The following is a 26213-nucleotide window of genomic DNA, read 5'->3' as shown; positions in this document are numbered from 1 at the left end:
GGTACCAGCACACCCAGACCACTCCAAATAATAGAAATACATATTTATAAAAAGATACCAGTCTGGTAAAGGACAGAAGAGATGGCCCAACAGTTAAGAACACTTGTTGCTCTTGCAGAGTACCTACATGGTGGCTCACAACCGTCTGTGACTCAGTTCTACGTGATCTGATGACCTCTTTTGACCCCTTCAGTAGATGCACATACATACACGCAGGCAAAGTGCTCAGACACACAAAATAACAGAATTAAAAAGAGATCATTAAGAATACAGAAAGACAAATTAGGACGAAAATATTTACAAAATGTGAGAGATTTGCATAAAGTTTTCTTACAGCTGAGAAGTTAGATCAATGGTCTGGAGAGATGACTGAGTGGATAAGTGGTCTCCCACAGGAAGTTCAGGCTCCCACTTACCTGCACGTCCAGCTGTGTGGGATCTAATGCCCTCTTCTGGCCTCTGTGGGCAACTTCAAGTGCACAAACCCACACAGATATATTAAATAGACAGTAAGACAAACAAAAGATGTCAGAGAAACGGTCCAGGAGAAAGGTTTGAAAAGCTGTTTCACAGAAGGGTTAGATAAACCGCAATGGCCGAGTGTATTAAAGACCTTCAGAGGACAGAGGATGCGGCTTGGTGGGCTGTGTGCTTGCTTAACATGAACAAAGCTGGAAGTTCAATTCCTAGCACCTCATAAACCAGGTATGGTGTTACACACCTGTAATTTTGGCACCTTGGAGCTGGAGGCAGGAGGACCAGGAATTTGGCACCACGTGGGCTTCGCAAAGTCCTGTCTCTCATCTGACTGATGCTAGAGAAGCAGAAACCACAGCGAGAGGCTGGCACACAGGCATCGAGCACCAGGATAAAGGCTCAGCGTTACAGGGATGTGGAGCTACTGACCCTATAGTAGGTTGCCACACGCGTTCATTGCTTAGAGGAATGCAAAATGGCACTGCCACTTTAGAAAAACAGGCTGGCTGTGTCTCCGAAAGTTAAATATAAACCCACGATGTGGCTCCGGAATTCTATTGCTGAGCAGCTACAAAGAGAAATGACAACCTGCCCACGCGGCCATGGGTGTTTTTTTCATCCTCACCCACGAGGCCATGGGCATGTCATTGATTCTCGCCCACCAGGCTATGGGCATTTCATTCATCACTGCCCACACGGCCATGGGCTGCGGCCATGGGGGTTTCATTCATCCTCGCCCACGCGGCCATGGGCGTTTGTTTCATTCGCCGTTGCCCAAAATAGCAGGCAGCCCAAGTGTGTACCGTCTGCAAGTAGATAAGCTGAGGCAGAGGGATGACATCTCAGTAAAAGGATGCCTTGTCCTTGATAAAACAGGGTGGTACTCCGGGCTCAGCTAAGAGAGGCCGCGCTGCCGGTGCCCTGCTGAGATTCCGTGCTGTCAGGGTAGTCAGTAGTTGTGCATGTTTGTGTGAACCTCAGGGCTCAACGTCAGGTGTCTTGATCACTCTTCATCACTTTCTGAGATGGGGTCTCTCACTGGCCTGGAGCTCACTGATTCTGCTGGACTAGCTAGTCAGTAGACTTCAGGGTTTCACCTGTCTTTGCCTCTTCAGTGCTGGTATGGCGGCCTGACAGCCAGGCTTTCTCATGGGTGCTGGAGACCCAAAATCAGATCTGGCATTTACCCTGTTACAGCGAGCACTTTACCACTGAGCTGTCTCCCCAGTCCCTTACTGAAACCATTTTTAGCAAGGTCCCTTTGAAGTGTTATTTGAGCAGAGACGGGAACATTTTCAAGGAAAAGCATCCACCAGTGTTGAGGGAGTTCCTCGTGTGTGGATGTGGTTGGTTGAACAGACCACTCTCTCTGTCACGGGCTGCGTCAGGTAGTGTGAGCCACACAGGCAGAGTGGTGACAGCTTCAGAGGCCATGAATGTTGAGACTCCTCCAGTGAGTCCAGAGCTGAGGCAGACAGTCTCTTGACACTTGGGTCTGAGACAGCTGAGCCTGAGGCTGGCAAGGTGACTCAGCAGGTAAACCTGCTTGTCACACAAGCCTGACTGACCTGAGTTTCATCTCCAGGACCCATGTAAGGTGGAAAGAGAACTAACCCACTAAAAGTTGTTGTTTCACCTACACACACAGAGCTGCTCCCTTGCTGTCTCCACCTCCCCACCCCGCCCCATCCTGCCTTCTCTCAATAAATTAAAACCAAATCCCTGGGTATTATCATGTACTCAGCTGCAAAGAGTCTAGGGTGTTTGGTTTCTGCCTCGGGCACCTGGAATGCTCAGTACCTCTTCTGAGTAACTCTCCTAACCAGTAAGTTTGCAAAGAAGACTTTTTAATCCCCCAAACCACTGGCAGCACCACGTTCTTCACCACACTGACCCCATTTTAAATACTTTGGCTTTCCCCAAGGTGTCTGCCGTATGAACAGCCTGCCTTTATTTACTCTGTTCCTTAACTTCCTGATGTGAACCTTCACGTGCTATTAGGAGACAGGTCTTCCTTCCTCTGTCCTGCCTTTCTGCCGATTCAGCCCCTCAGCAGCTCCTGACCCTGGAGGAGGGTTAGTCGGCACGGTGCCTAAGACTGAGGAGTTCAGGAGTCTGACAATATGGAATTTGACGTCAGGCAGCGAGGACTCAGAACCCTGCCCTGTACCATGCCAGTGAGTCTCCTGCCTCAGTTTCTCATTGATGCTTTGATGATCCCCACGTTGTGGTCATCGGGAGAGTAGTTGTGGAAAGCGCAATCTGTTCCTTCCCCTCTGCCTTCTCTCCTGTTGGGTCACAGAATTTGGAACAGCCTTGGCTTTCTGTAATCTCTTGATTGTTCTTTCTCTGTTCCCTCTCTCTTCAAGCGTTCGGAGGACACAGTGGTGCGGCATCAGCATTGCTGACTTACACATCACGTAATGGTGTGTCAAGGAGATGGGGGGCTGGAGAGATGGCTCAGTCCTCAAGAGCAGTGGCTGTTCTTTCAAAGGACCCAGGCTAGAGTCCCAGCAACCACTTGGTGGCTAACACTGCCTTGACTCTAGTTCCAGGGGGTCTGATGCCCTGACGTCGTGGGTACCAGTCACACATGTGATGCACAGACAGGCATGCAGGCCAAACACCCAAACACATGAAATAAATAAATGTCTTGTCAAAGAAATAAAATAGAACCAGAAGACCCGGGATTCCTTGGGATGGACTTGGGTCTGAGGTCTAGATAACACCCATATGCTCTCTAACCTGGAATTTGCTCCAGATCCGGTTTCCCGTTAGAGAGGTTTCTTTTATTTAAGATTATGAATGTGATCTGAGATGACAGGGGCTGACCCTTGGAGCCTTCTGAGTAATTGTGACACAGTCAGTTCACTAGCCAGTGGTGATCATTAACACTGGTTATTAAGTTGACTGGCTCTAGAGTCACCTAAGGGACAAACCTCTGGACATGCCCATGGGGGAATTTCTAGTTTGGGTTGGTTGACGCAGGAGGATGAATCCTGGATGTGGGTAGTGCCATTCCATGGGCTGGGGCCTTGGACTGAGAATATAAAGGAAGAAGTGAGCTGAGTATCAGCATCCATCTCTCTCTCTGCTTCCTCACTGTGGACACGGTGTGACCTTGGGCTCCTGTCACCATGCCTTCCCTGTATGGCAGGCTCTACATTCAGGCTGCAAGCCAAAATAATAAGCCTTTCCTTATTTAAGTTGGTTATCTTAGTCACTTTGTCACAGCAACAAGAAAAGTAAGAACCTACCAAATCAAAAGAGACCCGAGGGCCAGCATCACACAGCAAGCCAGCAGCAGCAGGCACGGTTTGGACCAGAGCGGGATGTCTGTTCTTGGCATATTCAAGTCCACTGATATCTTCTTTCTTTTCCTCATCCAATGGCAGGTATTGAACCCGGGATCTTGCATCAGTTGCCAGATGCTCTGCCACCAAGCCTCATCCCCAGTCCACTGTTGGTTCTTTTGTTTCTGAGACAGGGTTTCTCTGTGTAGCCCGGGCTGTCCTGGAACTCACTCTGTAGACCAGGCTGTCCTCGAACTCAGAAATCCGCCTGCCTCTGCCTCCCAAGTGCTGGGCTTAAAGCATGAGCCACCTCCACCCAGCTCACTGTTGGTTCCCAATTCCATTTATCTAATCGTTTCCTTCTTGCTCCACTAGGACAGAGCCAAACTACCATTGAACATAGTCCAGTGCCTTACTGGCATCTTAGTTTTCCCTTCATAGGAGAACCTACTGTCTGTAGTGTTCTGTGTTGTAGCTCGAGGTGGAGAGAGACATCCTCCCAGTCTCAGTAACTCAGTCCTGACTCATTCTGGCTCTTGTCACCGATCCTGCTTCCTCTTTGCCTTCTCTGCTACACCGAGCCTCCAACAGCCATCTTTGGACGTTTGCACTTCAGCAGCCTCCTGAGGCTCAGGACTCCTTCAACCGACTGTTTTCCAGACACTGCACCCAGACACCCCAGAGCTCCGGCAGGCTCCTAGGCCTGTGTGTGTATGTTTGCATTCCAAGCAGACACCATCATTGTGTTGGGCAGGTGGCCACGAATCTCTGGGTCATGTCATGTGAAGCTGGGTTTTCAAGGCTTATGCAGATGCATAGCGAGTACAGCCCAACAGTCCACGTGGGACAGGAAGCCAGGCTGCCAGTGTCCAGTCTGATGCCAAGGTCTGAAGCACCCAATAGGCATACGTTGTTAAAGCTTAAGACTCATTCAGTGCTTACTAGGGAAGATCACTGCTGGCTATTTATTTTGGCCTGGACGTTCTAGGTTTTAGCCAAGTAAGCTTGGAGATGATAGGAGAGACATGCCTTCACAGAAGAGCCTGCCTGTGGAGGTATGTAGAGCTGCAAAGCTTGTAGCTGGAAGGACAGTGTAAGATTTATTTTAAAATAGATAACGTCTGTCGTATGTTCAGGAAGGAAGTCACTGATGGAGAGGCAGTTACTGAAGGTCACATGAAGGAGGTCATGGCGTGGGCTTAAAGTAGCAGGGCCCTGAGGAGAGACAGGATGAGATGGGGCTCTGCTCAGTGCCGTCCTCACACCAGCTGCAGGGCTTTATTGGAGGAAATGCAAAACCACAGGCCACCGTCAACCCTGACTCAGAACACACATGTTAAACAGAGTCTCAGGTGATGTGCTTGCAGCTAAAATCTCTGCAGCCCTGGGAGAGGCACAGCCTTCTGTGGAAAAAAATAACTTCATGCCGTGTGCCACCCTGCCATGGGCTGAGGAGAGAGATTGATAAGAGGTTTGAAGGAACTATTCTGAGGAACCAAGGGGATAATAGCGGCCAGGGAGGTCTGCAGGGTCAGGGTCAAGCATACTGAGTTGTGTCAGTGCACGCAGTCATAGCCAAGCAGCTTGGGGGCAGTTGCTGCAAAACTCCTCTAAAAGCATTTGCTTGCTGGGTGAGGATAAGGAAAGGCCAGCTAGCATTCGGCTGCCACAGGTGTGGAGAGAAAGGGAGGCACAGGGAAGTGAGATACAGGGAAGGACTGAGGACGGGGGGCCCCTGAAGCCAGTGGAAAGAAAGGCTGCACCTATGAGTGGGAACAGATGGTTCCTGGTTTACTTCTGTCTCAGGGTTTTACTGCTGTGAACAGACACCATGACCAAGGCAACTCTTATAAGGACAACCTTTAATTGGGGCTGGCGTACAGGTTCAGAGGCTCAGTTCATTATCATCAAGGTGGAAACATGGCAGCATCCAGGCAGGCATGGTGCCGGAGGAGCTGAGAGTTCTACATCCTCATCTGAAGGCTGCTAGCAGGATACTGGCTTCCAGGCAGCTAGGATGAGGGTCTTATAGCCCACACCCACAGTGACACACTTCCTCCAACAAGGCCACACCTCCAAATAGTGTCACTCCCTGGACCAAGCGTATACAAACCGTCACACCATCCAGTGGGAAGGAGCATTCTAGCCTGCAGTACTCCCCAGGATGTTGGGATTGTCAGGTTTTCCAGGGTTCTAGTGTCAGGGGCAGAGGTCTGGCCCTCCACAGCCAGTACTTTCTGGGGGGAGACCCTAGGAGGAGGCCTGAGAGGAGATTGGGAGATGCTGGATTTGAAATTTGAAAGCAATCTGTTGCTTTATGGGGCATTGACACCACTGGAAGTGAGGATTTGGCACCGCAGAGGGCGAGCTTGAGGATTGATTGTTTCGGGGGATCGGCAGCACGGCGGCTGCTCCTCTGCGCTGCTGTTAGGCGGAGGCTCAGCTGCTGGAGCGCATTGGCACATCCTCCAGGCTGCCTCTGGGGCCATGTCAAGTCAGGTTACAGATGAGGAAATGCCTCACGAATGCCCACAGTCACGTAGCTGCTAATTGGCAGAACCAGGATTAGGAATGAGAGCCAGGTCCTTTAAGCTGGGCCGCGCCGTTCTGAGTCACCTGCTCCTGGGCGCTGACTGAGACCAGGGTGTGAGGTGTTCTTAAACGGAGGAAGCCAGAGTCCAGTGCTCGGCTTTCAAACTGGCTTCTGCAATCCTGAAGGAAGTTGACCAGCTATAGCTGGCAGGGAGCTTTGAGCAACCAAGATCTTGGCCTTTCTGGTTCTCTTCTGTGACATAAGGGGAGCCTCAGTGGTCTTAGGGAGATACTTGGGAGCCAGGTGGAGAGATAAGCATGTCTCTGCCAATGACCTTGGCAGAAATCCCTAGTCTGAGGTCAGCAAGATGGCTCAGCAGGTGACAGTGCTTGCCGTGTAAGCCCAGTGTCTGTGTTCAATCCAAACACTCCAGAGCTGTTCCCTGACCTGTACTAGCACAGAGTGGAATACATGATCAACCCCCCCACACACACACACACACACATATATTAACAAATTAAACTTTTTTTTTTTTTTTTTTTTTTTTTTTTTTGGTTTTTCGAGACAGGGTTTCTCTGTGTATCCCTGGCTGTCCTGGAACTCACTCTGTAGACCAGGCTGGCCTCGAACTCAGAAATCTGCCTGCCTCTGCCTCCCAAGTGCTGGGATTAAAGGCGTGTGCCACCACTGCCTGGCTAAATAGATCTTTTAAAAGTTTAATTTGTTGGCCAGGCTGGTGGTGGCGCACGCCTTTAATCCCAGCACTTGGGAGGTAGAGGCAGGCAGATTTCTGAGTTCGAGGCCAGCCTGGTCTACAGAGTGAGTTCCAGGACAGCCAGGGTTACACAGAGAAACCCTGTCTCGAAAAAACAAAACAAAACAAAAATCTATTTAGGTATGTATTTTATGTATATGGGCTTTTGTCTGCATGTATGCACACCAGAAGAAGGCATTGGATCCCATGAGTTACAGATGGTGTAAGCTGCCATGCCGGTGCTGGGAATTGAACTCAGGACCTCTGCAGTGCTCTTAACTGCTGAGCCATCTATCTAGCCCCGACAAATTGAGGTTTTAAAAGTTAAAATCTCAAGGTGTGCCTGAGGCTCTTACAGTCTTCAGCTCTGAGCTCCTCTTAGCCCAGAGGTTCTGTAATTCTGCTACCATTATGAATCATAATTCAAATATCCGTGTTTTCCGATGGTCTTAGGCAACCCCTTTCAAAGGGTTGGTTTGAGAACCATTTGATCAGCCTCCAGCAAATTTGAGTGTCATGCTGTCCTGAAGACAGGGAGAGAGTTTTACCCAAATGGAACTCTGAGGACTAGGATCAGGAATCCCCCAGTCTCTGAGGCTCACAACAGTGGGTAGGTGCTAGGTCGTGCACCTGCTGTCCACAGGTGGCAGGACCAGGACCAGGACCCTGCAGGGCCTGAAGATGGTAGCAGTGAGAGCCACACTGAAGAAGAATCACAGGCAGATGCTGGTGGGGAGAGGGTCTTGTTTGTATGTGCACAGTTGCCCTGCAAATGTGTGTGCTGTTGGTTCCAAGCATAGTGCAAGGTGGGACTGAAGTTGGCCCCAGCCTGGCCAGCTTCCAGCTGTACCCTCTCTACTACCATGCATGACCTTAGGTGTCATTGCTCTATCACAGTACAGGGAGCATAAGAGTTGACAGCACAGGAGATAAGAATAGGCCAGTATTCTACCTTTTTAATTTTTTTGTTTGTTTTGTGCACATGAATACTATTTTGCTTTTGTTTGTTTGTTTGTTTATTGAGACAAGGTCTCTCTGTGTACCCATCTGTCTTGGAACTCTTTGTTGACCAGACCAGTATTGAACTCACAGAGATCTGCCTGCCTCTGCCTCCCAGGTGCTAAGATTTAAGGTGTATGCTGCCATGCCTGGCTGAATGTTTTGCCTGCTTGTATGTCTGCACTGGTAACTACTGACAGTGAGCCATATTTCTGGCCCAGTGGTTCTCAGCCCGTGTGTTGTGACTCGTTGGGGGTTTCCTATCAGATATCCTGCATGTCAGATATTTACGTTATGATTCATAACAGCAGAAAAATTACAGTTATGAAATAGCAATTAAATAATTTCATGGTTGGGTCACCACAAAATGAGAAACTGTATTAAAGGGTTGCAGCATTAGGAAGGTTGAGAACCCCACTGTTCCAGCCCATCTTCCTAATATCTTGATTCGTAATTTTGGGGCTGGAGAGATGGCTCAGTGGTTAAGAGCACTGACTGTTCTTCCAGAGGTCCTGAGTTCAATTCCCAGCAACCACATGGTGGCTCACAACCATCTGTAGTAGGATCTGATGCCCTCTTCTGGTGTGTCTGAAGACAGCAATGGTGTACTCACATACATAATTTGAAGGTAGCTTAAAGAACATTTTTGGTTTTTGAGACAAGGTTTCACTCTATCCCAGGCTGACCTTACTGTTGTAGTCCAGGCTGGTCTCCGACTCCTGAGTGCCGTATCTATAGGCATGCTAAGGTACCCAGCTTTTAAAATGTTTCTGCCTTATGTTTTAACCCTGTAAACGGCCTTTAACTTTATAAATGGCCTTGCAGGTCTTTATTTCTGGCAGTCTTTGGGTCTGTGGAATTCTAGTTGGATTGTTTCATTTTCAGTTTATCTCTAGGGACTGTGAAATCCCTCTGATTCTGTTTGACTTTTGTGATAATAGTTGCAAAACCATACCCAGTGTTTACATAATACCTTTGAAGAAAATAAAAGTTCAGTCCTATTTCAGGCATTTTCTTATCAGTAGGGAGCTTTTCTGAGACTGTCCTGTTGTTAGAATTGAGTAATCTCAAAAGAAAGATAACACCTCAGGCTATGCTGGGCTGGGCTGCAGCAGGGCGCTGCCCGGCTGGGCAGGCAGGTGGTGTAGGCTCCCTCCACATGGGGGCAGACAGAGACATTGAGCACCCTCCTCCTCCTGCATGGCAGTGGTGCCCAGCTAGCGGCGGCCATATTCCATCTCTCATTTGAGAAATAACTGTTTGTATTATGATAGGCATGTGCTTAGTTAGCTTCAGAGTTGCCTGAGCATGAAAGCACACAGAACCAGGCCAGGCTGGCTCACACCATCTGGCCAGGTGTCTCGGCTCTGTGGTCTCGGCTCGCTGTTCTGGCCACTCAGCCACAGAACAGGTTCTTATCCAGTCATTGTGAGGACTGGGTGGGCCTGGCCTTAGCAGGACCTCTTAGAGGTTATAATGAAGATGAATGCCTACCTGGCTCCTGTGCCCACTCCCCTCACGGCAGGTCAATGAAGAAAGCACCCAGGATGAAGACCAACTCCTCAGAGGTCCTGCAGCTGTTAGGTGCAGCTGCTGTCCCTGTTGTCTTTGCACCAGGCAGTGACTAGCACTTCTCATGTGCTGGTTTGTTCACTTGGTGGGCAGTTTGCTGTGCTGTTTGCTCTTTACAGGGAGGGGCAGTTAGGTACAGAGGGGACAAGTGACCAAAATGCCCCAGCCGTTGAGGAGTGGTGCAGACATTGCTCAAGTGCAGACTCTGGCAGACCCTCTGTTCTTAATCGTCTTTCCTTTCACGCTCCCTTCCTGGAAGGCACACTCGCTTTAGCTAAGGTACACCCTTAACCGTAGTCCTGTGGTCTGTCTGACCTGGTCTGGGGGCTGGAGAGCACAGCTATGAACTGTCTTCCCAGCCCTTCCCCGATGTTCTGTGCTGTGCCCTTCTCCACTTTAAAAACTCTTTAACCTTAATTTAAATTTTTATTTTGTGCGTATAAATGTTTTGCCTGAATGTATGTCCATGCACCACCTATGTGCAGTGTCCAAGGAGACCAGAAGAGGGTGTTAAGTCCCCTGGGATGGGGTTTAAGATGGCTGTGAGCTGCCCTGTGGATGTAGAGAACTGAACCCAGGTCCCCTGCAATAGCAGCAAGTGCTCTTAACCACTGAGCCACCTACCTCTCAGCCCTCCTTCTGGATTCCTTTATGCCTTAGATACTCAACACCACTTTGTTAGCCTTCTTTCTGAATGGTCCAGCCTGTGGTTCAGGAAATGGATGCAGCTGTCAGGCCTGGCCTCCACCCGGTTGCTTCTGTACAACCATCACTACTTCATATTGCGTAGCCGCTTAACCACTGTGTGAAGCTGATGGACAACCAGAGGCCTAGGTCTTGCTTGCTAGCTTTCGGTTTTGTTGTTGTTGTTGTTTGAAACGTGGAGCTGGGGATGTAGTTGTTGGAGCATTTGTCAAGGATTCATCCCCAATATCATATGAAATCATGGTGTTGCATGCTTACAACCTCAGCAATGGGGAGATGCAGGCAGGAGGAGGAGGCATTTGAACGGCCTTTGGCTAACCTGTGACTTTGAGACAAGTCTGGGGTAACTAAGACCCTGTCTCTAAAGCAAAGACAATTCAAAGAGGCGCTCACTCTGCCAGACTGTGTTCCGCTTTTGCAGCTAGCATTTGAAAATGAAGGAGCCCTAGGAGTACATGAAGAAAGCCGTGGAGGCCTCACAGAATTAATGACAGCTGCAAACTTGCATCTTGAGAAATCCTGATTGTTGTCTGTTACCTTTATTTGCTTGTTTGTTTGTTTGTTTGTTTGAGGCAGATTTTCTCGGTATAGCCCTGGCTGTCCTGGAACTCACACTGTAGACCAGGCTGGCCTTGAAATCAGAGATACATGCCTCTGCCTCCCAGGTGCTGGGTTTTTGTTTTGCCATTTTAAAAGCAGAATCTAAGGCAGGCGTGGTGGCTTATACATGTAATCCTAGCACTTGAAAGACTGAGGCAGGAGGATTGGTAGGAAAGTTGAATTGGTGAGAGTTCCTGTACTGATGTGACTTACTGAAAGAAATGTAAGATAGAGAGCATGCGCAGTCCCTCCAGGTGGACAGACCCTGGGGGTGGGCTCTGGAGAGAAGGAAGCCTGGGTTGAGTTTGTGCAGATTCTATTTCACTGGCTAGCAGCCACACGAGTGAGCGGGTTTTCAGGGTTCTTTAGATCATGTGGTTGGTTCTCTGTTATTAATTTGTTTACAGCTTAGTCATTAGTCGTTAGTCATTCTTGTCCTTACAGCTGTGGCCCCCCAGTTCTTATCACACCCCATTGGTCACTCTGGTGAGCACTGGGTCTTGTCACCCTGAAGAACTAAAATGAATTTCCTGTGTCGACGATGGGCTGTCCAGACGCTGAATAGCAGCAGCCTGTGAGGCTCTACCCACAGACGACACGCCCTGCTGTCGGTCAGGGGACCACGTAGACGTCTATTGGTCCTAACCATCTTTGGGCTATGAAGGTTAAACCTGGGCCAACAGAGAATCCTGGCCCCAAACCACAGACGGCTCTTAGGAAAGAGGATGAGGGCCCCAAGAGCATTGGTTTGGAGGCAGTGGGAATGAGGGGTGAAGAGACATGGAAGGCTGCTGGCCGTGCGCTGAGTCACGGGTGAGGTGAGGCCTTAGGAAACGTAGTTTATCCCCCCTGCTATGGAGGGCTGTGTGCTTGTACTTGGAGCGTGCACTTTAATATTCTTATAAATAGTAGCAGTTAGTGCCAAACGAAACCACAGCATACTGGCTGAAACTAGCCTGCAGACCTAGTTCGTATGTGCTTCCATGTGTGCACGTGTGTGTACATGACCAGGTACATGGCAGTCCATACCCCAGCACTCAGGTGGCCCACACAGAAGGATCTTGAGTTTGAGGACATCCTGGGTTGTGAGGAGCAGATGGGGGTGTGCTTGACCTGGGCGGAGTGACGGCCGCGGCCTCTCTCGAGTGCATCTGCCGCATGCTTTAGACAGGCGCTTGGACAGGGTGAACTGTCAGCCGCCGGCCTTTCCCTCTCTTTCACAGTGAGAATGATTTCATAGCCGGTTCAGTTTTAGTTTTCTTAGCATCAAACAACCTGTTTCCAAATAATTTACTCCCGAAATAAGGGGGTGGGAGTGGGCAGAGTAGCGTTACTTGGGTCAGCTTCCCCCTGAAGCAGCCGGCCGGGGCCCGAAGTGAACACATCTTGGGCTCCTGCGACAGCCGGGTGAGAAGAAACTGTTTCATGACGCGTCCCTCGTGAGAAGGTCCTCCATCTTGTGTGTTTGTATAGCTTTCCTCCTCTGGGGTTTTCCTCCTTCGGAGTGGAGACATCCAGAGTTGCTGTCTGCAGTGTTAGGTCAGGGACAGGACACCGACCGCCAGAATCACAGGGGATTCACAGTGTTTACTCTGACGGCTTTTCGTTTGCCAAGTTTGTTTAGGACTCAGTGTAGCTTTCCATAGTGGTGGCCGTGGCCCGCTGCTTGTCCTAGAGCTGGCGCAGGCAAGGTGGTTGAGGTGGCAGGCTGTCCGTGGGCCTGCGGCTATCCTTGAGGTGACAGGCTGACTGCGGGCCTGTGGCTATGCTTCTGTGGTCCCATTATCTCGGGAAGGAAAGCTAATTAGCATAATTAAATGGGCTTACTTCATTGAACTAAAATTAAGACTTTCTTTAAAGCTGTCTCGTCTACACTCTGTCCCCCATGCGATCCATCTGCCCCTCTTTTTTTTTTTTTTTTTTTTTTTTTGGTTTTTCGAGACAGGGTTTCTCTGTGCAGCCCTGGCTGTCCTGGAACTCACTCTGTAGACCAGGCTGGCCTCGAACTCAGAAATCCACCTGCCTCTGCCTCCCAAGTGCTGGGATTAAAGCGTGCGCCACCACCGCCCGGCCCATCTGCCCCTCTTCACATCCCTTTGCCAGCTTCTTGAGAGGACAGAGTTGGGTCTCCGACCAGGAAGCCCTGCCTGAGCTGTCACTTCTCTCTCTCCCCCTTAGAGACTTCAGTGGCCCTTCAGTGCTGTACTCTGGCCTTGCTTCAGGGACCAGATTCTCCAAGTCTACCCAGCCTGAGTCTCTGAGGACACTGGCCTTTCTGGCCTTGGTTTCCTTGACAGGTGGATGATGATGAGAGAGATGCTAAGGGCCTGCCCCTGCTGTGTTGGATGCACTTGCCTACGGTGCACTTGGCAGGTGGTGATGTCTGTCAAGTCTCTGCAGTAGGCACTGTCGTGTATGGGTTGATCTCACAGCCTTAGTGTTGGCTCCTGTCACTTGAGGTGTGCTTGCTGTCGGTTCCTGTCACCGCTGGCACTTGTTTCTGTTTTGTTTGAGGCAGCGCTTCTCTCTAACCCAGGCTGGCCTGTAATTATGTGATCCTCCTGCCAACGTCTCTTGAGTGCTGAAAGTACAGATGTGCACCACACTCCTGACTTTCCGTGACGTTCAGAATAGTAGCCACAGTCCTGTGTTTCTTGATTCTTGTCCTGGCTTTTTGGGCTCCTCTTGCTCTGCCCCAGCCTGCTGTCCTCCTGTGTGATGCCCAGGTACAGCTGTGCTTCATCGGATAGCCCTTCCTTCCTGACCCCAATAACAGACATGCCATACCCTAGAATTACAGACAGACAGACAGACAGACACTGAATTCAAGCCATCTGGCTCGCGTAGCAAATAGTCTTACCCACTGAGCCATCGCACCCTGCCACCCCCAATTTACTTTTTGTCTGTTTTGGTTTTTTTGATTTCTCTGTAGACCAGGCTGGCCTTGAACTCAGAGATCCACCTGCCTGTCAAGTACTGGGATTAAAGGCGTGTGCCGCCACCACCTCCTGGCTCCACTTTACTTTTGGAAATGAGATCACAGTAGGAGACAGTTCAGGCTTTAGGTTATTCCTCACTCCACTCTTTGATTCACTATGACTTTCTCAGTTAACCGCAGATGGCAGCATCTTGCTGTTGAGTTGGTACCTGGTGATGGTTGTCATGGGTCCTGTGCTGTGCATCTTTCGGCATCTTTGGTGATAGACCTTTTTGCTGAGCAGTCTGACACCCCCCTCCCCCGCTGTTCTTGTCATCTCCAAACACTAACAGTAAAACAAAGGTTTATGATGTCCATCCTGAGTCAGGAAAAATGGAGATGTGACGGGCCTTTCACCTGCAGCCCTGCCTGTGATGAGGAGGACAGCTAGGGAGGTGCCGTTGGTGTTTAAGGATTCAGGCTCTTAGAGATGATCTACTCCAGTGACTGAATTCTTCTTTTTTTAAGATTTATTTATTTTGTGTGTATGAGTACATTGTTGCTGTCTTCAGACACACCAGAAGAGGGCACCGGATCCCATTACAGATGGTTGTGAGCCACCATGTGGTTGCTGGGAATTGAACTCAGGACCTCTGGAAGAGCAGTCAGTGCTCTTAACCGCTGAGCCATCTCTCCAGCCCCCAGTGACTGAATTCTAAAAATTAGCCTTTATCGCATACCTAAATCTCATGGTAGAGGACTTTTGAAAACGCTAGGTAACCATTTCTGGGAAGTCACTCCCCACGCCCGCTCCCTTAATAATGAATAAGAGTCCCCCCTCCCCCCCCAGATGTGAGCCACCGTCACTCTGATGGGAAGACAGTAGCTGATATAAGTCACAGTGGCATGGCAGCTTACAGACCTGCTCACTATGCTCCTTCTGAGGACTTCTTCACTTTTGACATGGCGGATTGCTGCTTGCCTATTTTCTGACCGTGGCATGAATTTGAGTCAGAAAACCCACACCCAAGTCAAACTTTAAAGTCACACATTTGTACCCTTGAAGGGTTGACAAAAGAAGAATGCGGATACCAAGGAGAAAGAAACTCGCACTTGTCACATAGCTAAGTCTCATTGTACAGGACTCGATGTCTGTCTGGCAGCTTCTTTCGATCCCTCTGGTGAGCACAGGAGTGGTGTGAGCTGAGACCTCCCAGCACAGCTTTCCTTCCCACTGCAGGGTGTCTGTTGAATCTCCGTCCAGCGTTAGCTCATTACACACACATACCCAGCACCCGGTTACTCGGCGCCTCTGTGGACAATGACCGGTCTCCTGAACCACGCCTTGATAAGCTGAGCAGATCACGCTTTCCTTTCCCAGAGGGCTTAGTTGCCATGATTCTGAGTTCCTTTTCTTCATTGCCATGACATGGGAGTTGTCCATCTATTATGTTCAACCAGTGCTGTTCAGAGTGGGTTAGCACCAGGTAGTTCATTCCTCAGGTTTTGGTCCCAGGCTAGCTCAGAAGACAACTATGCCAAGCAGGCCAGAAGCCCACCTTCTTGTTCCCAGAGTATGCCACAGTCAGTACAGTGAAGCCTAGAAACCCTCCTGACTTCTGTTACGTAAAGCAGGGGCCAATGGCTTGTGACAGCTCAGGGTCTCCAACATTCAGACCCCTGACCCTTCCATGTTGGCTCATTCCATTGCTGCAAAGCTGCCGCTCAGCTAGGGTCTCTACACCTAGGATTGCTCACCAACCTACGTGGTATTCTTTTATGTCGGCATAGAATGGCCTCACCTCTCCTTACCACAGAATGGGGTCTTACTACAGTCACACTTGGGTGTGAACCAGAATTCTGTCTCAGAAGCTGTGTTCCTCACGTTCACTCATGGACCATTATCTTGTTTTCCAGGCCATGGTTGCTTGTTACCCAGGCAACGGAACAGGCTATGTCCGTCACGTTGATAACCCAAATGGAGATGGAAGATGCGTGACATGTATATATTATCTAAATAAAGACTGGGACGCCAAGGTATGCAACTGAATTCAGTAGTGATGGCTTTTCTTCAAGCTGTGTTTTTTTTTCCTCATGGATATCTGTAGTCCACTTCAGTCTGGACACTCAGAGTGGATTTTCGTGACATGAAACCTATAGGACCGTGTTTGGAAACAAACGGTAATTGGTGAACACATAGCGGCTTGCCTTGCGTAGTGTGTGTCTATGGGTGGTGCTGTGGTGTAAGTGGATCCAGTGAAACATACCAGGAATCCCTGTACCTGGGAGGTGGAGGCAGGAGATTCAGGAGTTCAAGGCTGCCCAGTTCAGGGTTCAGGGAAGATTTCCAGTGCAAGATGAGTGTCAGCCAGCCAGTTCTCCTTAAGCAGTAGGGTGAGGAGAAAGAGAGTATATTCATCATTCCAATCTGACAGACCTCTAAGTGTTTGCAAGGTACCTTGGGATTCAGTGGCATACAAAAGCAAAAAAGCAGCCCATATTCCCACTGGCTGACATTATGAGGGGACGAGACCGTAGTCCACTGTCTTAAGTTGTAGGTCAGGCCCAGGGCAAGCCATTCAAGTGCCCTTCAACCTTGGGTCCATCTGCTCAGGAGCATTAGTTTATTGGGCTTGCTGGTGCACACCTATGACCTCAGTGTTTGGGAAAGTCAGAGGTTAAGGTCGTCCTTGACTACATGGGAAGTGTGAGGCCAGCCTGGGTTATTTGAGACCATGTCTCAAAACTCAAGTAACTAAAATATCTCCAGATTGGTGTTCTAGTGTTCTTCCTCATAGTCTGAAACACAAGGACCAGGTCTATATGCATGACCCCCACTCCTCATTTAGGGGCCCGGTGATTTTCAGTAGACTGGTTACACTGCCTGTGATGAGTATCCGGTCCCCACAGAGCTGCGGTCGAGGTATGGGTGGAGTTGAGCTCTCAGCAGCCACGATCAGAATTTAGACCCAGGCTACATGGAGATTGCTGGGTACAGAATGGGTTAGGATGGGAGATGATTCAGCAGGCTAGGGTAACTGCCACCAAGCCTGAGGATCTAAGTTTGATCCCTGGGTCTCACCAACTCCCAAAAGTTGTCCTCCAGCTTCCTTCCATACGTACATAAATGTAGATTAAAAATTAAACACTATCCGCTTACCCGCTGTGCTTATTGATCTGACAGGCTGGTAAAAGGTAAGCCACTCGACAAAGGTGGCTTCATGCCGTCCTCAGTGTGACTAGAAATACTCACTGGTTTTCAAACCTTGCAAACAGGGTTGGAAATTTTGTGTGTTTGTCTGTGACAAGTTGCTTACAACAAAAAGGAATTTTCCCATGTACCCATCCCATATGTGGAGTCTCAGCTCACCTTCACACCTTGGTAGTTAACACAACTGTATTCACAAATAATCCGGCTAATCATCTTGAGTCGTTTAACTCTGCCTACCGCCAGTTTACCCTGGTACCATTCTGGGTGGCTCATACTGACAAACTCTGCTCTTTCCCCAGGTAAGTGGAGGTATTCTTCGAATTTTTCCAGAAGGCAAAGCCCAGTTTGCTGACATTGAACCCAAATTTGATAGACTGCTGTTTTTCTGGTCTGACCGGCGTAACCCTCATGAAGTACAACCAGCATACGCCACAAGGTAGTGTTCCGCTCACGAGAACTTGGTTGACAGCGTGAGAGGGCAGGGCCAGTCAAAGGTTGAACCCGAAGTTTCTGTGGAGCACCCGACCACTGTCCAGGCCCTCCCTCCGGTGTTACGGTCTTTTTGATCTGAGTGATCATGAGTGTTCCCACATGTTCCTGAGAATGCCAGTCTGCTCACAGCTGCCCTCTGCCTGAGGTAGACTAGGACTGGACCTCCCCCACTCTGCTGCTCCCATCCCACCCCATCCCACCCCTAACCCTGGCATGGCGTGCCTGTTAATACTGCCCACTCTGGGATTTTGTGGGTATTTTCAGTGCACTCTTAGAAAACTAGTAAAGGCAACTTTTCAAAAATAATTTGGAGGGCAGAAGTGGGGAGAAAAGGAATTGGGAGATAGATGGGGAAGTAGCCGTGTGTGGTGCATGCTGGGAAGACAGACCGGACTCACCCTTCACATCTGCTGCCATGGGTGGTGCCTGCCCACTATCCCAGCATCAGAACTGCTGCAAGTTCAAGGCCAGCCCAGGCTACATATTAATCTCCAAGCCAGTCGATAGCAACATAGTAGGACCTTATCTCAAAAAGCAGAATACAGCACAAAGCAATCCATCTGGTTTCCCCTCGTGTCTCTTTCATTGGACTTTAGGGTTTAGATTCTAAAGTGATGATGTTAATTCATATGTTCTCATGAGTGTGGTTTTTGTTTTGTTTGGTTGTTGGTTTTTCCCATTTAGTATAATTTAATGAAAAGATTAAAAAGACAGGGTGTGAAACACACGCTTGCAGCGAACATGCCTGTTTTTATCAGGGAAAGTGGCAGGAAAGTCTGCTGTTTCCTCTGGTTTAGAAGCAGCCAAAAGCTGGCATGATTGAGCCTCCCCAGTGTCAGGATGACCAGTGGCCAAGGTTGGTGGCCATGGATGAAGCCCCAGAGCCTGCATGGCATCCATCCTCTTCCTGCTTCTGACCTGTGTGGCTTCCATCACTGATTCACAGTGGGTGGCAGCTGCCTGGCGGAGCCTGAAGTCCTAGATACCCTGAGAGGAAACCTGGGAACCGGCACAGCACACACAGGCCAGAGGTGCAGTCAGGAGAGGGGCCACTGGGCAAGAGAACAGAGGCCGGAGGCCAGGTGGGTCTGTAGAGCCTAGGCAGAGGGCAGACTGTCTAAGTCTGGGGATGAGAGGAAGGCAGCTCAGGAAAGTAGCAGACTTTTCTCATGAGGACTCAGGGCTCTGGGAGGCACTGATCAGATATCAGACTTCTGATTGGCAGTTGACCAACAGCCTGGGACATGGGCAGGAACTGTTCAGAACTACTTGTATAACCCTGTTCCCTGACAGACACCATGGTAGGAACAGGGATGCAGACTGGACAGAGCAAGTCAGCCACTGGCTAGTGTTAGGACACATGCATGCACTGTGGTGCCTGCCACTGGCTCTGCCCTGTATCTGAGTCTTCAAGGAAGGTGACGTGATCGTATAGCTGATTATTCGGGTTGTTGCTTTTCCCATGACCTTTGGCCTGGATCCGCGTATTCTTACCTAAAGATGGCTCTCCTGAGGGACTGGTGGCCTGAGTCACATGCTCACGTCCACACATCTGCTCTTGCACTTCACTGTTTACAGCGTGTGCCGGCCACCGCATGCTGTTAGCTGTGGAGTCGGACACAGCAAGACACGCTACTACTGTTGTACCACGAGGTCACCTGCTTTTAGCTCTGAGCAGACCTGTCACACCACATTTATTTGTGTGGGATAAAGTAGTTCGGTCAGATGAGGTCTTTCGGGAAAAGGTTCAGCCAAACCCAGTGTCAAAACGCAGTGACTTTTTGGGAAGGAATCCTAGAAGTTTGTGAGCGTTTCTTAACTCTTCCTCGGTGACTCAGAGTCAAAGATGTTAGACTACTGGCTTGTGTTTCTTTGTCCCAGTTACTGTCCTTTCTTTCTGGGCACTTGTCCCTTTATCTGTTTCTGACCATGCAGGCTGGGTGGACACGGAGAGAGGCTATGAGCCTCCCTCGCATGCTGTAGCTAGTCTGCGGGATGCACAGGACACGCTGGCCTGTTAACGCGCTGCTTCGCACCGTTACAAGTTGTCAGGAAGGCTTTCCTCCCAGGGACCGTTCTGACCCTGTCTTCTTCCTTCTAGGTACGCAATAACTGTTTGGTATTTTGATGCAGATGAACGAGCAAGAGCTAAAGTAAAATATCTAACAGGTAAACACAGCTGCGCGTGGCTGGACAGTTGGGGATGGCGTCTTCCAGAAGCCATAGTCCGGGAACGTTTCTGCCCCATTCCCTAAGTCCCCATTGTAAACAGGATCTTTCCAGTTAGTCTTCATTCTCACCTGCTGAAATTGTCCGGTGCTTAGCGGAGGTTTGATACATGTGTGAGTTAGTTAACTCAAGCACAGACAGAGCTTCTCTGTGATGGCCCCTGAACCTCAAGCTCCTTGGTGCTCTTTACGTTGCCGTTGTCTTTCAGATAAATGAATGTCTCTTCCTTTTACAACATCCGCTCTAAAGAATGTGTGGTGGGCTGGAGAGATGGCTCAGTGGTTACGAGCACTGACTGCTCTTCCATAGGTCCTGAGTTCAACTCCCAGCAACCACATGACAGCTCAGAACCATCTGTGATGGGGTCTGATGCCCTCCTCTGTCATGCAGGCGTACATGTAAATTGAGCACTCATATACATAAATACTTTTTTAAATCTTTAAAAAGAAAAAAAAAAGACTGCATGGCCACAAGGAAAGTCTGTACAGAAGAGGCGAAGCAGGTCAGCAGCCAGGTGTGCACATTCCCAAGTGCCAGGTTTGCTTGTAGGTCATGGACTTGTGCACCTGTGTGTCCTAGGACCTGAAGCATACCCAGTAGTCACAGGACCCACTCACTGAGTTCTAAAGAGGCAACTCAACTTAGCCTTTGTAAGAATGTTTAAAAAAAAAAAAAAAAAGGGATGTTCGTGCACTTTCTGAGATTTTTCGGAGCTGTGGTTTGTGTGCTTTCATTGGCACTCCAGTCCTCAGTCCTCAGGTGGCTTTAAATTAAAGATGGCACTGTTTCTGATGAGATGCCTCTGTTCACCCTCTAAGATCTGTGCAGAGCAGTGTGCTTGTCACAGTGGCAGTGGGAACAGCTGGTGGGACCCTGGAGAAATGGGGCATTGTTTCCGGTGTCGGGGGTGCAGTCACAGGAGCTCCGGTGCTTCATGAGTGGGGTGCAGTCACAGGAGCTCCAGTGCTTCATGAGTGGGGTGCAGTCACAGGAGCTCCGGTGCTTCATGAGTGGGGTGCAGTCACAGGAGCTCCAGTGCTTCATGAGTGGGGTGCAGTCACAGGAGCTCCAGTGCTTCATGAGTGGGGTGCAGTCACAGGAGCTCCGGTGCTTCATGAGTGGGGTGCAGTCACAGGAGCTCTGGTGCTTCACAAGTGAACGCCTCTTTTTCTTGCAGGTGAGAAAGGTGTGAGGGTTGAGCTCAAGCCCAATTCAGTCAGCAAAGATGTCTAGCAGGGCCTCGGGTCCAGCAGTACCCACGTCACCTACAGCCTCTCAGTTGCCTTCTGTGGACTCGCGGACACGTGGACGAGATAAACAGAGACACCTGCCTGGTATTTCAGCTGGGAGCCAGGCAACTTCGCCAGGTGTCATCCAACAGAGGGCCCCCTGTGCTGGGACTGTACTGCGGGGTCAGCCCCAGGTCTGTGACTGCTCTTGGCTGCTGACCTGAGAGGAGACGCTGTCGGAGGAGGAGACGCTGTGGGAGGAGAGTAGCTTTTCCATCTGGACACAAAACGAGGGCCCTTTTGTAGGATTTTCTTCAGTCTTCTATTTTTGCCAGACCTGTCACCTAACTGAGTTCATTTCATCTCTTTTTTATATCAAGTTTGAATTCGGGGAATTTTTGTATTAGGTACAATTTATCAAAACTGAATTAAGAAAAAAAAAATTTACAGTATTATTCTCAAAATAACATCAATCTATTTTTGTAAACCTCTTCACGCTATTAAATTTTGCCCTAAAGGCCTCCTCCGATGGTTGTTGCCAGTGAATGCTGATTCGTTCCTTCTGCCTGAAAGCAAAGGGAGGTCTCTGCCCCAGATCACGTTCATGAGGTTTCTCCTGGCCTGTCTCTCAGTGATTCGACCTGACAGTAGATGGTCGCCACTGGCGCCCAACTCACTCATAGAGATGAGAGGAAACAATTCATGGGAAACGGGTTTGTCTCTTCAGTTAATTTTTTAAAGCTAAGTGAACTCAAGCACCTCCTCGGCATCCGGTTCCCAAGACAAAGGGCTTTCTTCTGCGGCGGGCCTAGCCTGTCCACAGCCATGTCCCACTGCCGCAGGTTCCCCTGTGGCTTCTCCTTAGTTTGACTGTGCTTCCTGACCCTTCCAGGTCGGGCCCATGTTCTTGCGGCAGGGCACCTGGTGGCCCCAGGTACATGGATATGTGTGGTTGTTGCCTTGATCGTGGTCATCAGCTCCTTGGACAGCATGAGCCATGTTCGTAACCAGTAATGAAGGCCGTGTGCTAGCTTAGAAATCAAAAGAGGTATAAAAGCACACTCTTGGTTTTATGGGTTTTTCTCGGAGGACAGAGGGACAACCACACAAGGCTGCCAGACTCTTGTCACCTCTACAGTCCCCTTAGAAAGCCAGAGTTTGCACAGATTGTGGGTGTAACTCCTGTCCCCTTAGGTGTTCTGTCTCCGACCTTGATCTTTGCCAAAATGTGTGTATGCAGAACTATCTCTGTGCATTTTCCTTTACACCAGTCTTAGCACCTGTGTAGTTTGTATCGTTAGAAACCTTTTCTATGGAAAGCTCAGTAATTCTTATTAAGAGATTGTTATTGTTCATGTAAAACATGAAAAAAGCCAAGCAAAGCTGAGTATGGATGGGGGCTTACTCAGCACTGTGCTTGCATGAGGGGCTCACGGCAGAAAGTCTCCTTCTGACCCATATCCTCTGACCACACCTCTCCAGCAAGTGCCTCTGTCGCTGGCCAGCTCAAGGTTTGGCTGCCTGGCTCCGAAGCGCCATGTTTCAGAGTTGGGAGGAACTGTTTGGCATTGGAGGCAGAGGGTCTGATTGACTGGAGCAGCAGCCTTTAATTCTGGAGACCCTGTAGTCCTTTGTAGACCTTTACTGACGTAAAGGTTCCAGGTTCTGTGGCAGGGCATGGGGTGGGGTATGCTTGCCAGACAAAATTTAAATTATATATCTTTTGGAAAGTGTGTACTTTCCCAGAGGTCACTGTGAAAATAAAAACAAAACAAAACAAGAAATCAGGAGAGTTATTCCCTTAATGCCCACTTAAACTCAACTTCATGTTAGTGGCACTAAGCAGGAGTCTACTTAAAACCATGTGTGGCCTGTACATGTGAATCCTGGTTAGAGAGAAAGCTTTACTACACTGTTTCTGTTCAGCACATTAACCAGTCGTGTACGACAGGCAGGGCACGTCAGGATTCGCAGAGAGACTCGTGTGGTCTGGTCTGGACGTGGTATGAAAACGGAAGCTCTCGCGTTGCTTGTAAGGCTGATCTAATTAAAAAGATGTATAAATGTTCTTGAAAAAAAAAAAAAAACTAACTGTTGTCACCTTCAGCTGTCGTGTGTTTCCCAGCCCATTACTGTGGGCTTTTCTCTGAGAGCCCATCGGTCAGTTACTCAATGTCATCCATGTCAGGACTGGTCCACACATGCAGCAGTTCCCTTCTGTAAATGACAGAACTAGCAGCCTGGAGATGCTCCAGGTACAGAGACACAGTGGCGGTAAGCCCGCATTCTCAGTACTGGCATCCCTTCTTTCTCGGTAAGCTTTCATGTTGCTTTAAGCCCCAAGACTATCGTGTGCTGCTGACGGAGGGGGGTTGGTACACACACCTGCAGGGCCCTTGGTATGCAGCTCTACACACTTCGTCATTTGATTTGTGGTCATGCGCAAGACACAAGAGTTTTAGGCGGAGTAATAGGATCTACTGTAGCTCTAAGGATCTAGTGTGGTGGCTGCGGTGACACACGCCTCTTTAATCTTGGCGCTTGAGAGGCAAAGGCAGGAAGATTTCTGTGAGGCTGGTAAGACCTTGTCTCCAAAAGCCCAACCATCTGAGTGTGGTGGTGAATGTTGTATCTTAGGGCATTTGGGAAACAGCACTGAAATACACAGTGGAATGGGTTGGAGGATGAGTCTAAGCGTGGCCATGAAGTAAAACATAGAATTAACACTCTTTAGTTTGGGTGCAACCTTCTGAGCCTTTTGTTTAGTTTTGGGACAGGGTCTTGCTTTTGCCTAGGCTGGCCTCAGACAGCAGTCCTGCTCAACCTCTGTGGTACCCTAACACCCTGCTTTCAGTTTTTTGTTTGTTTGTTTCGAGACAGGGGTTTTCTGTGTAGTCCTGGCTGTCTTGGAACTAGACCAGGCTGGCCTTGAACTCAGAAATCCACCTGCCTCTGCCTCCCAAGTGCTGGGATTAAAGGCGTGCGCCACCACCGCCAGGCCTGCTTTCAGTTTTTAATCTCAGTGTGTTCACTTCCTTCTGGGTCCTCTGGCTAGACACCTGAGCCCGCCTGGGCTGGTGACCCTTTCTGCCCACCTGACTCCCTGGACCCATCTACTCAGTGTTGGTTTTCCTGTTCCCTAACTCCTGGTGCCCAAGTTATGAGGGGAATAATCTCAAGGTTGGTAACTCAGCCCCAAACAGGAACCCACACTGGAAAACACTGCCTTAGATTTGCCGTATCTGTCACTCTCCTATGGCTCTTGGGAAGCCCTACCACTCACTGTTCTTTACTATACGGAGTCTTTCAGAGGCTCTGGAATATTCTTATCCCTGGGCTCTATAATCTCCCAGCTTGCTTGCCTTTGCTTGTCTTTTCTCTGCCCCGGTGAAATCACACCCCACTGCCTGGGGCGTTCTCTGCTCTAGTCAGATCTTTCCTGTTTGTTGCACAGTGGTGACAGGGCAACACATGAATTTAATTCCGGACATGTTCTTTTCTGGGAAGGAATTTCATTTCACCTATGAAGGTAAGTGCTGGAGGCAGCCAATCAGCTAGAAGCACCACTGCGTTTGCAAAGCAAGGAAATTCAAGCCTTTCCAAAGGAAAAAAGGAAACTTGAGACTTGGTCTTAACTGTACAGCATAAGAAAATCTAAATGCACTCAAACAAGCATTTTCTTGGGTAAAACTTAACACTTTAGAGATTATGTCCTGTACTGTGGCACACTTCTGTAATTACAGCTACAAGGAGGACTGAAGCCCAACTTGGGAGCTGAAGACAGCTGGATTAGCATGGTGGGATCTCAATCTGAGAACGAAATGACCAAACAGGAAAGGCAAGCAGGTGGGAATAGTCAACCCTTCAGGGAACAGACTGAAGAGTTATCTCAAATGAAAGCCAAGCACAAAGGGCTGCTGAGATGACAGATGACACTTACTGCCAAGTCTGACCCTGGACCCATGTGGCAGGAGAGAACTGACTCCTGCAAGTTATCCTCTGGCTAAACAAATTTTGTCAGGAGCAAGTTCCCAACCCTCAGAAACTGTATTTAAAAAAAGAAAAAGAAAAAAAGCTACCAGATGCAGATGCCCAAGGAAGGATGGAAACAGTGAGGTAAAAATGTAGCCCTTAGGATCAACTCGCCCAGAAGGGTTAGAAAGCAAGCAGAGCACACACATCTGTGCTCCGGGCTTAGCGTCGCTATCAAAGCAGTAGTGATAGGGATGGCTTCTCCAGTTCTGGTCCCATGGAGCAGCTATGGGAACACTCGGCTCACAGCTAGTCATTGTGCATCCAGGTTATTTTATAAAGGAAGCCGTGTAGGTTGGTTTTTTTTTTTTTTTTTTTGAGATAGGTGCTCACTCTGAGGCCAGCCTGTGTAATCCTGCCTCACTGGGTGCTGGGATTACATTCTTGGCCTTTTGTTTGTGTATATATGTAAGCATACAATGACTTAAGTTTTTGAGACAGGGTCACACTCTGGGTGATCTGGAATTCAGAGACCCATCTGAGTACTGGGATTAAACATCTGTATCACTATACGCAGTTATTCACAAATTATTTTAATACAGTACACAGAAACTTACCTTAAGTCTTAACAAGGAGATAGCTGACTGAGCAAACATATAAACAGAGTGTAAAAGAGATGGAGGAGGCCGGGCGTTGGTGGCGCACACCTTTAATCCCAGCACTTGGGAGGCAGAGGCAGGCGGATTTCTGAGTTCAGGGCCAGCCTGGTCTACAGAGTGAGTTCCAGGACAGCCAGGGCTACACAGAGAAACCCTGTCTCGAAAAACCAAAAAAAAAAAAAAAAAAAGAAAAGAAAAAAAAAGAGATGGAGGAGTAGGAAGTAGGATCAGTAGAGACTAAAGGTTGGAACTAAGTTTCTAAGGCTTCAAGTAAGCAGCTTTGCAAAGAAACAGAGTTGCTGTTGCTACCCGGGGACTGAGAAACAGGATAGCAAATGTGTGACCTCATTCCTGTGCTCCACATCCTGGCTTAACTCTGAGATGACATCGGGAGCCTCTGGTGTCTGCTCTGTAGTGTACAACACAGGAGCACATACTTGTAGACAGCTTCCCAGTTTATCATCCCTTTTACTGACCACGGCCATCATCTTTTCTTTTTAATTTTTTAAATATTTATTTATTTATTGGTTTTTCGAGACAGGGTTTCTCTGTGTAGCCCTGGCTGTCCTGG

General features: G+C 49.0%; 1 protein-coding gene across 2 annotated transcripts in view; it reads left to right on the top strand.

Annotated features, from left to right (window-relative positions):
- The window catches only part of Egln1 (egl-9 family hypoxia inducible factor 1), a 39578-nt gene extending 18038 nt beyond the window's left edge, over positions 1 to 21540 (top strand). The window contains exons 2-5 of one of the 2 annotated variants that reach the window (XM_034522506.3): positions 15768 to 15887; positions 17361 to 17497; positions 19655 to 19722; positions 20960 to 21540. In XM_034522506.3, coding sequence (XP_034378397.1) covers positions 15768 to 15887; positions 17361 to 17497; positions 19655 to 19722; positions 20960 to 21015 — 381 coding nt within the window. In that variant the 3' untranslated portion in view covers positions 21016 to 21540. The remainder of the gene's footprint in view (positions 1 to 15767; positions 15888 to 17360; positions 17498 to 19654; positions 19723 to 20959) is intronic. The other variant, XM_034522507.3, reaches the window with a different exon arrangement.
- The last annotated feature ends 4673 nt before the right edge of the window (positions 21541 to 26213 follow it).

Source organism: Arvicanthis niloticus, chromosome 18 (genome assembly GCF_011762505.2).
Source record: "Arvicanthis niloticus isolate mArvNil1 chromosome 18, mArvNil1.pat.X, whole genome shotgun sequence".
NCBI classification, from domain to species: domain Eukaryota; kingdom Metazoa; phylum Chordata; class Mammalia; order Rodentia; family Muridae; genus Arvicanthis; species Arvicanthis niloticus.
The sequence above is the reverse complement of the archived record's forward strand: the minus strand, read 5'-3'. Positions and strand labels throughout refer to the sequence as shown.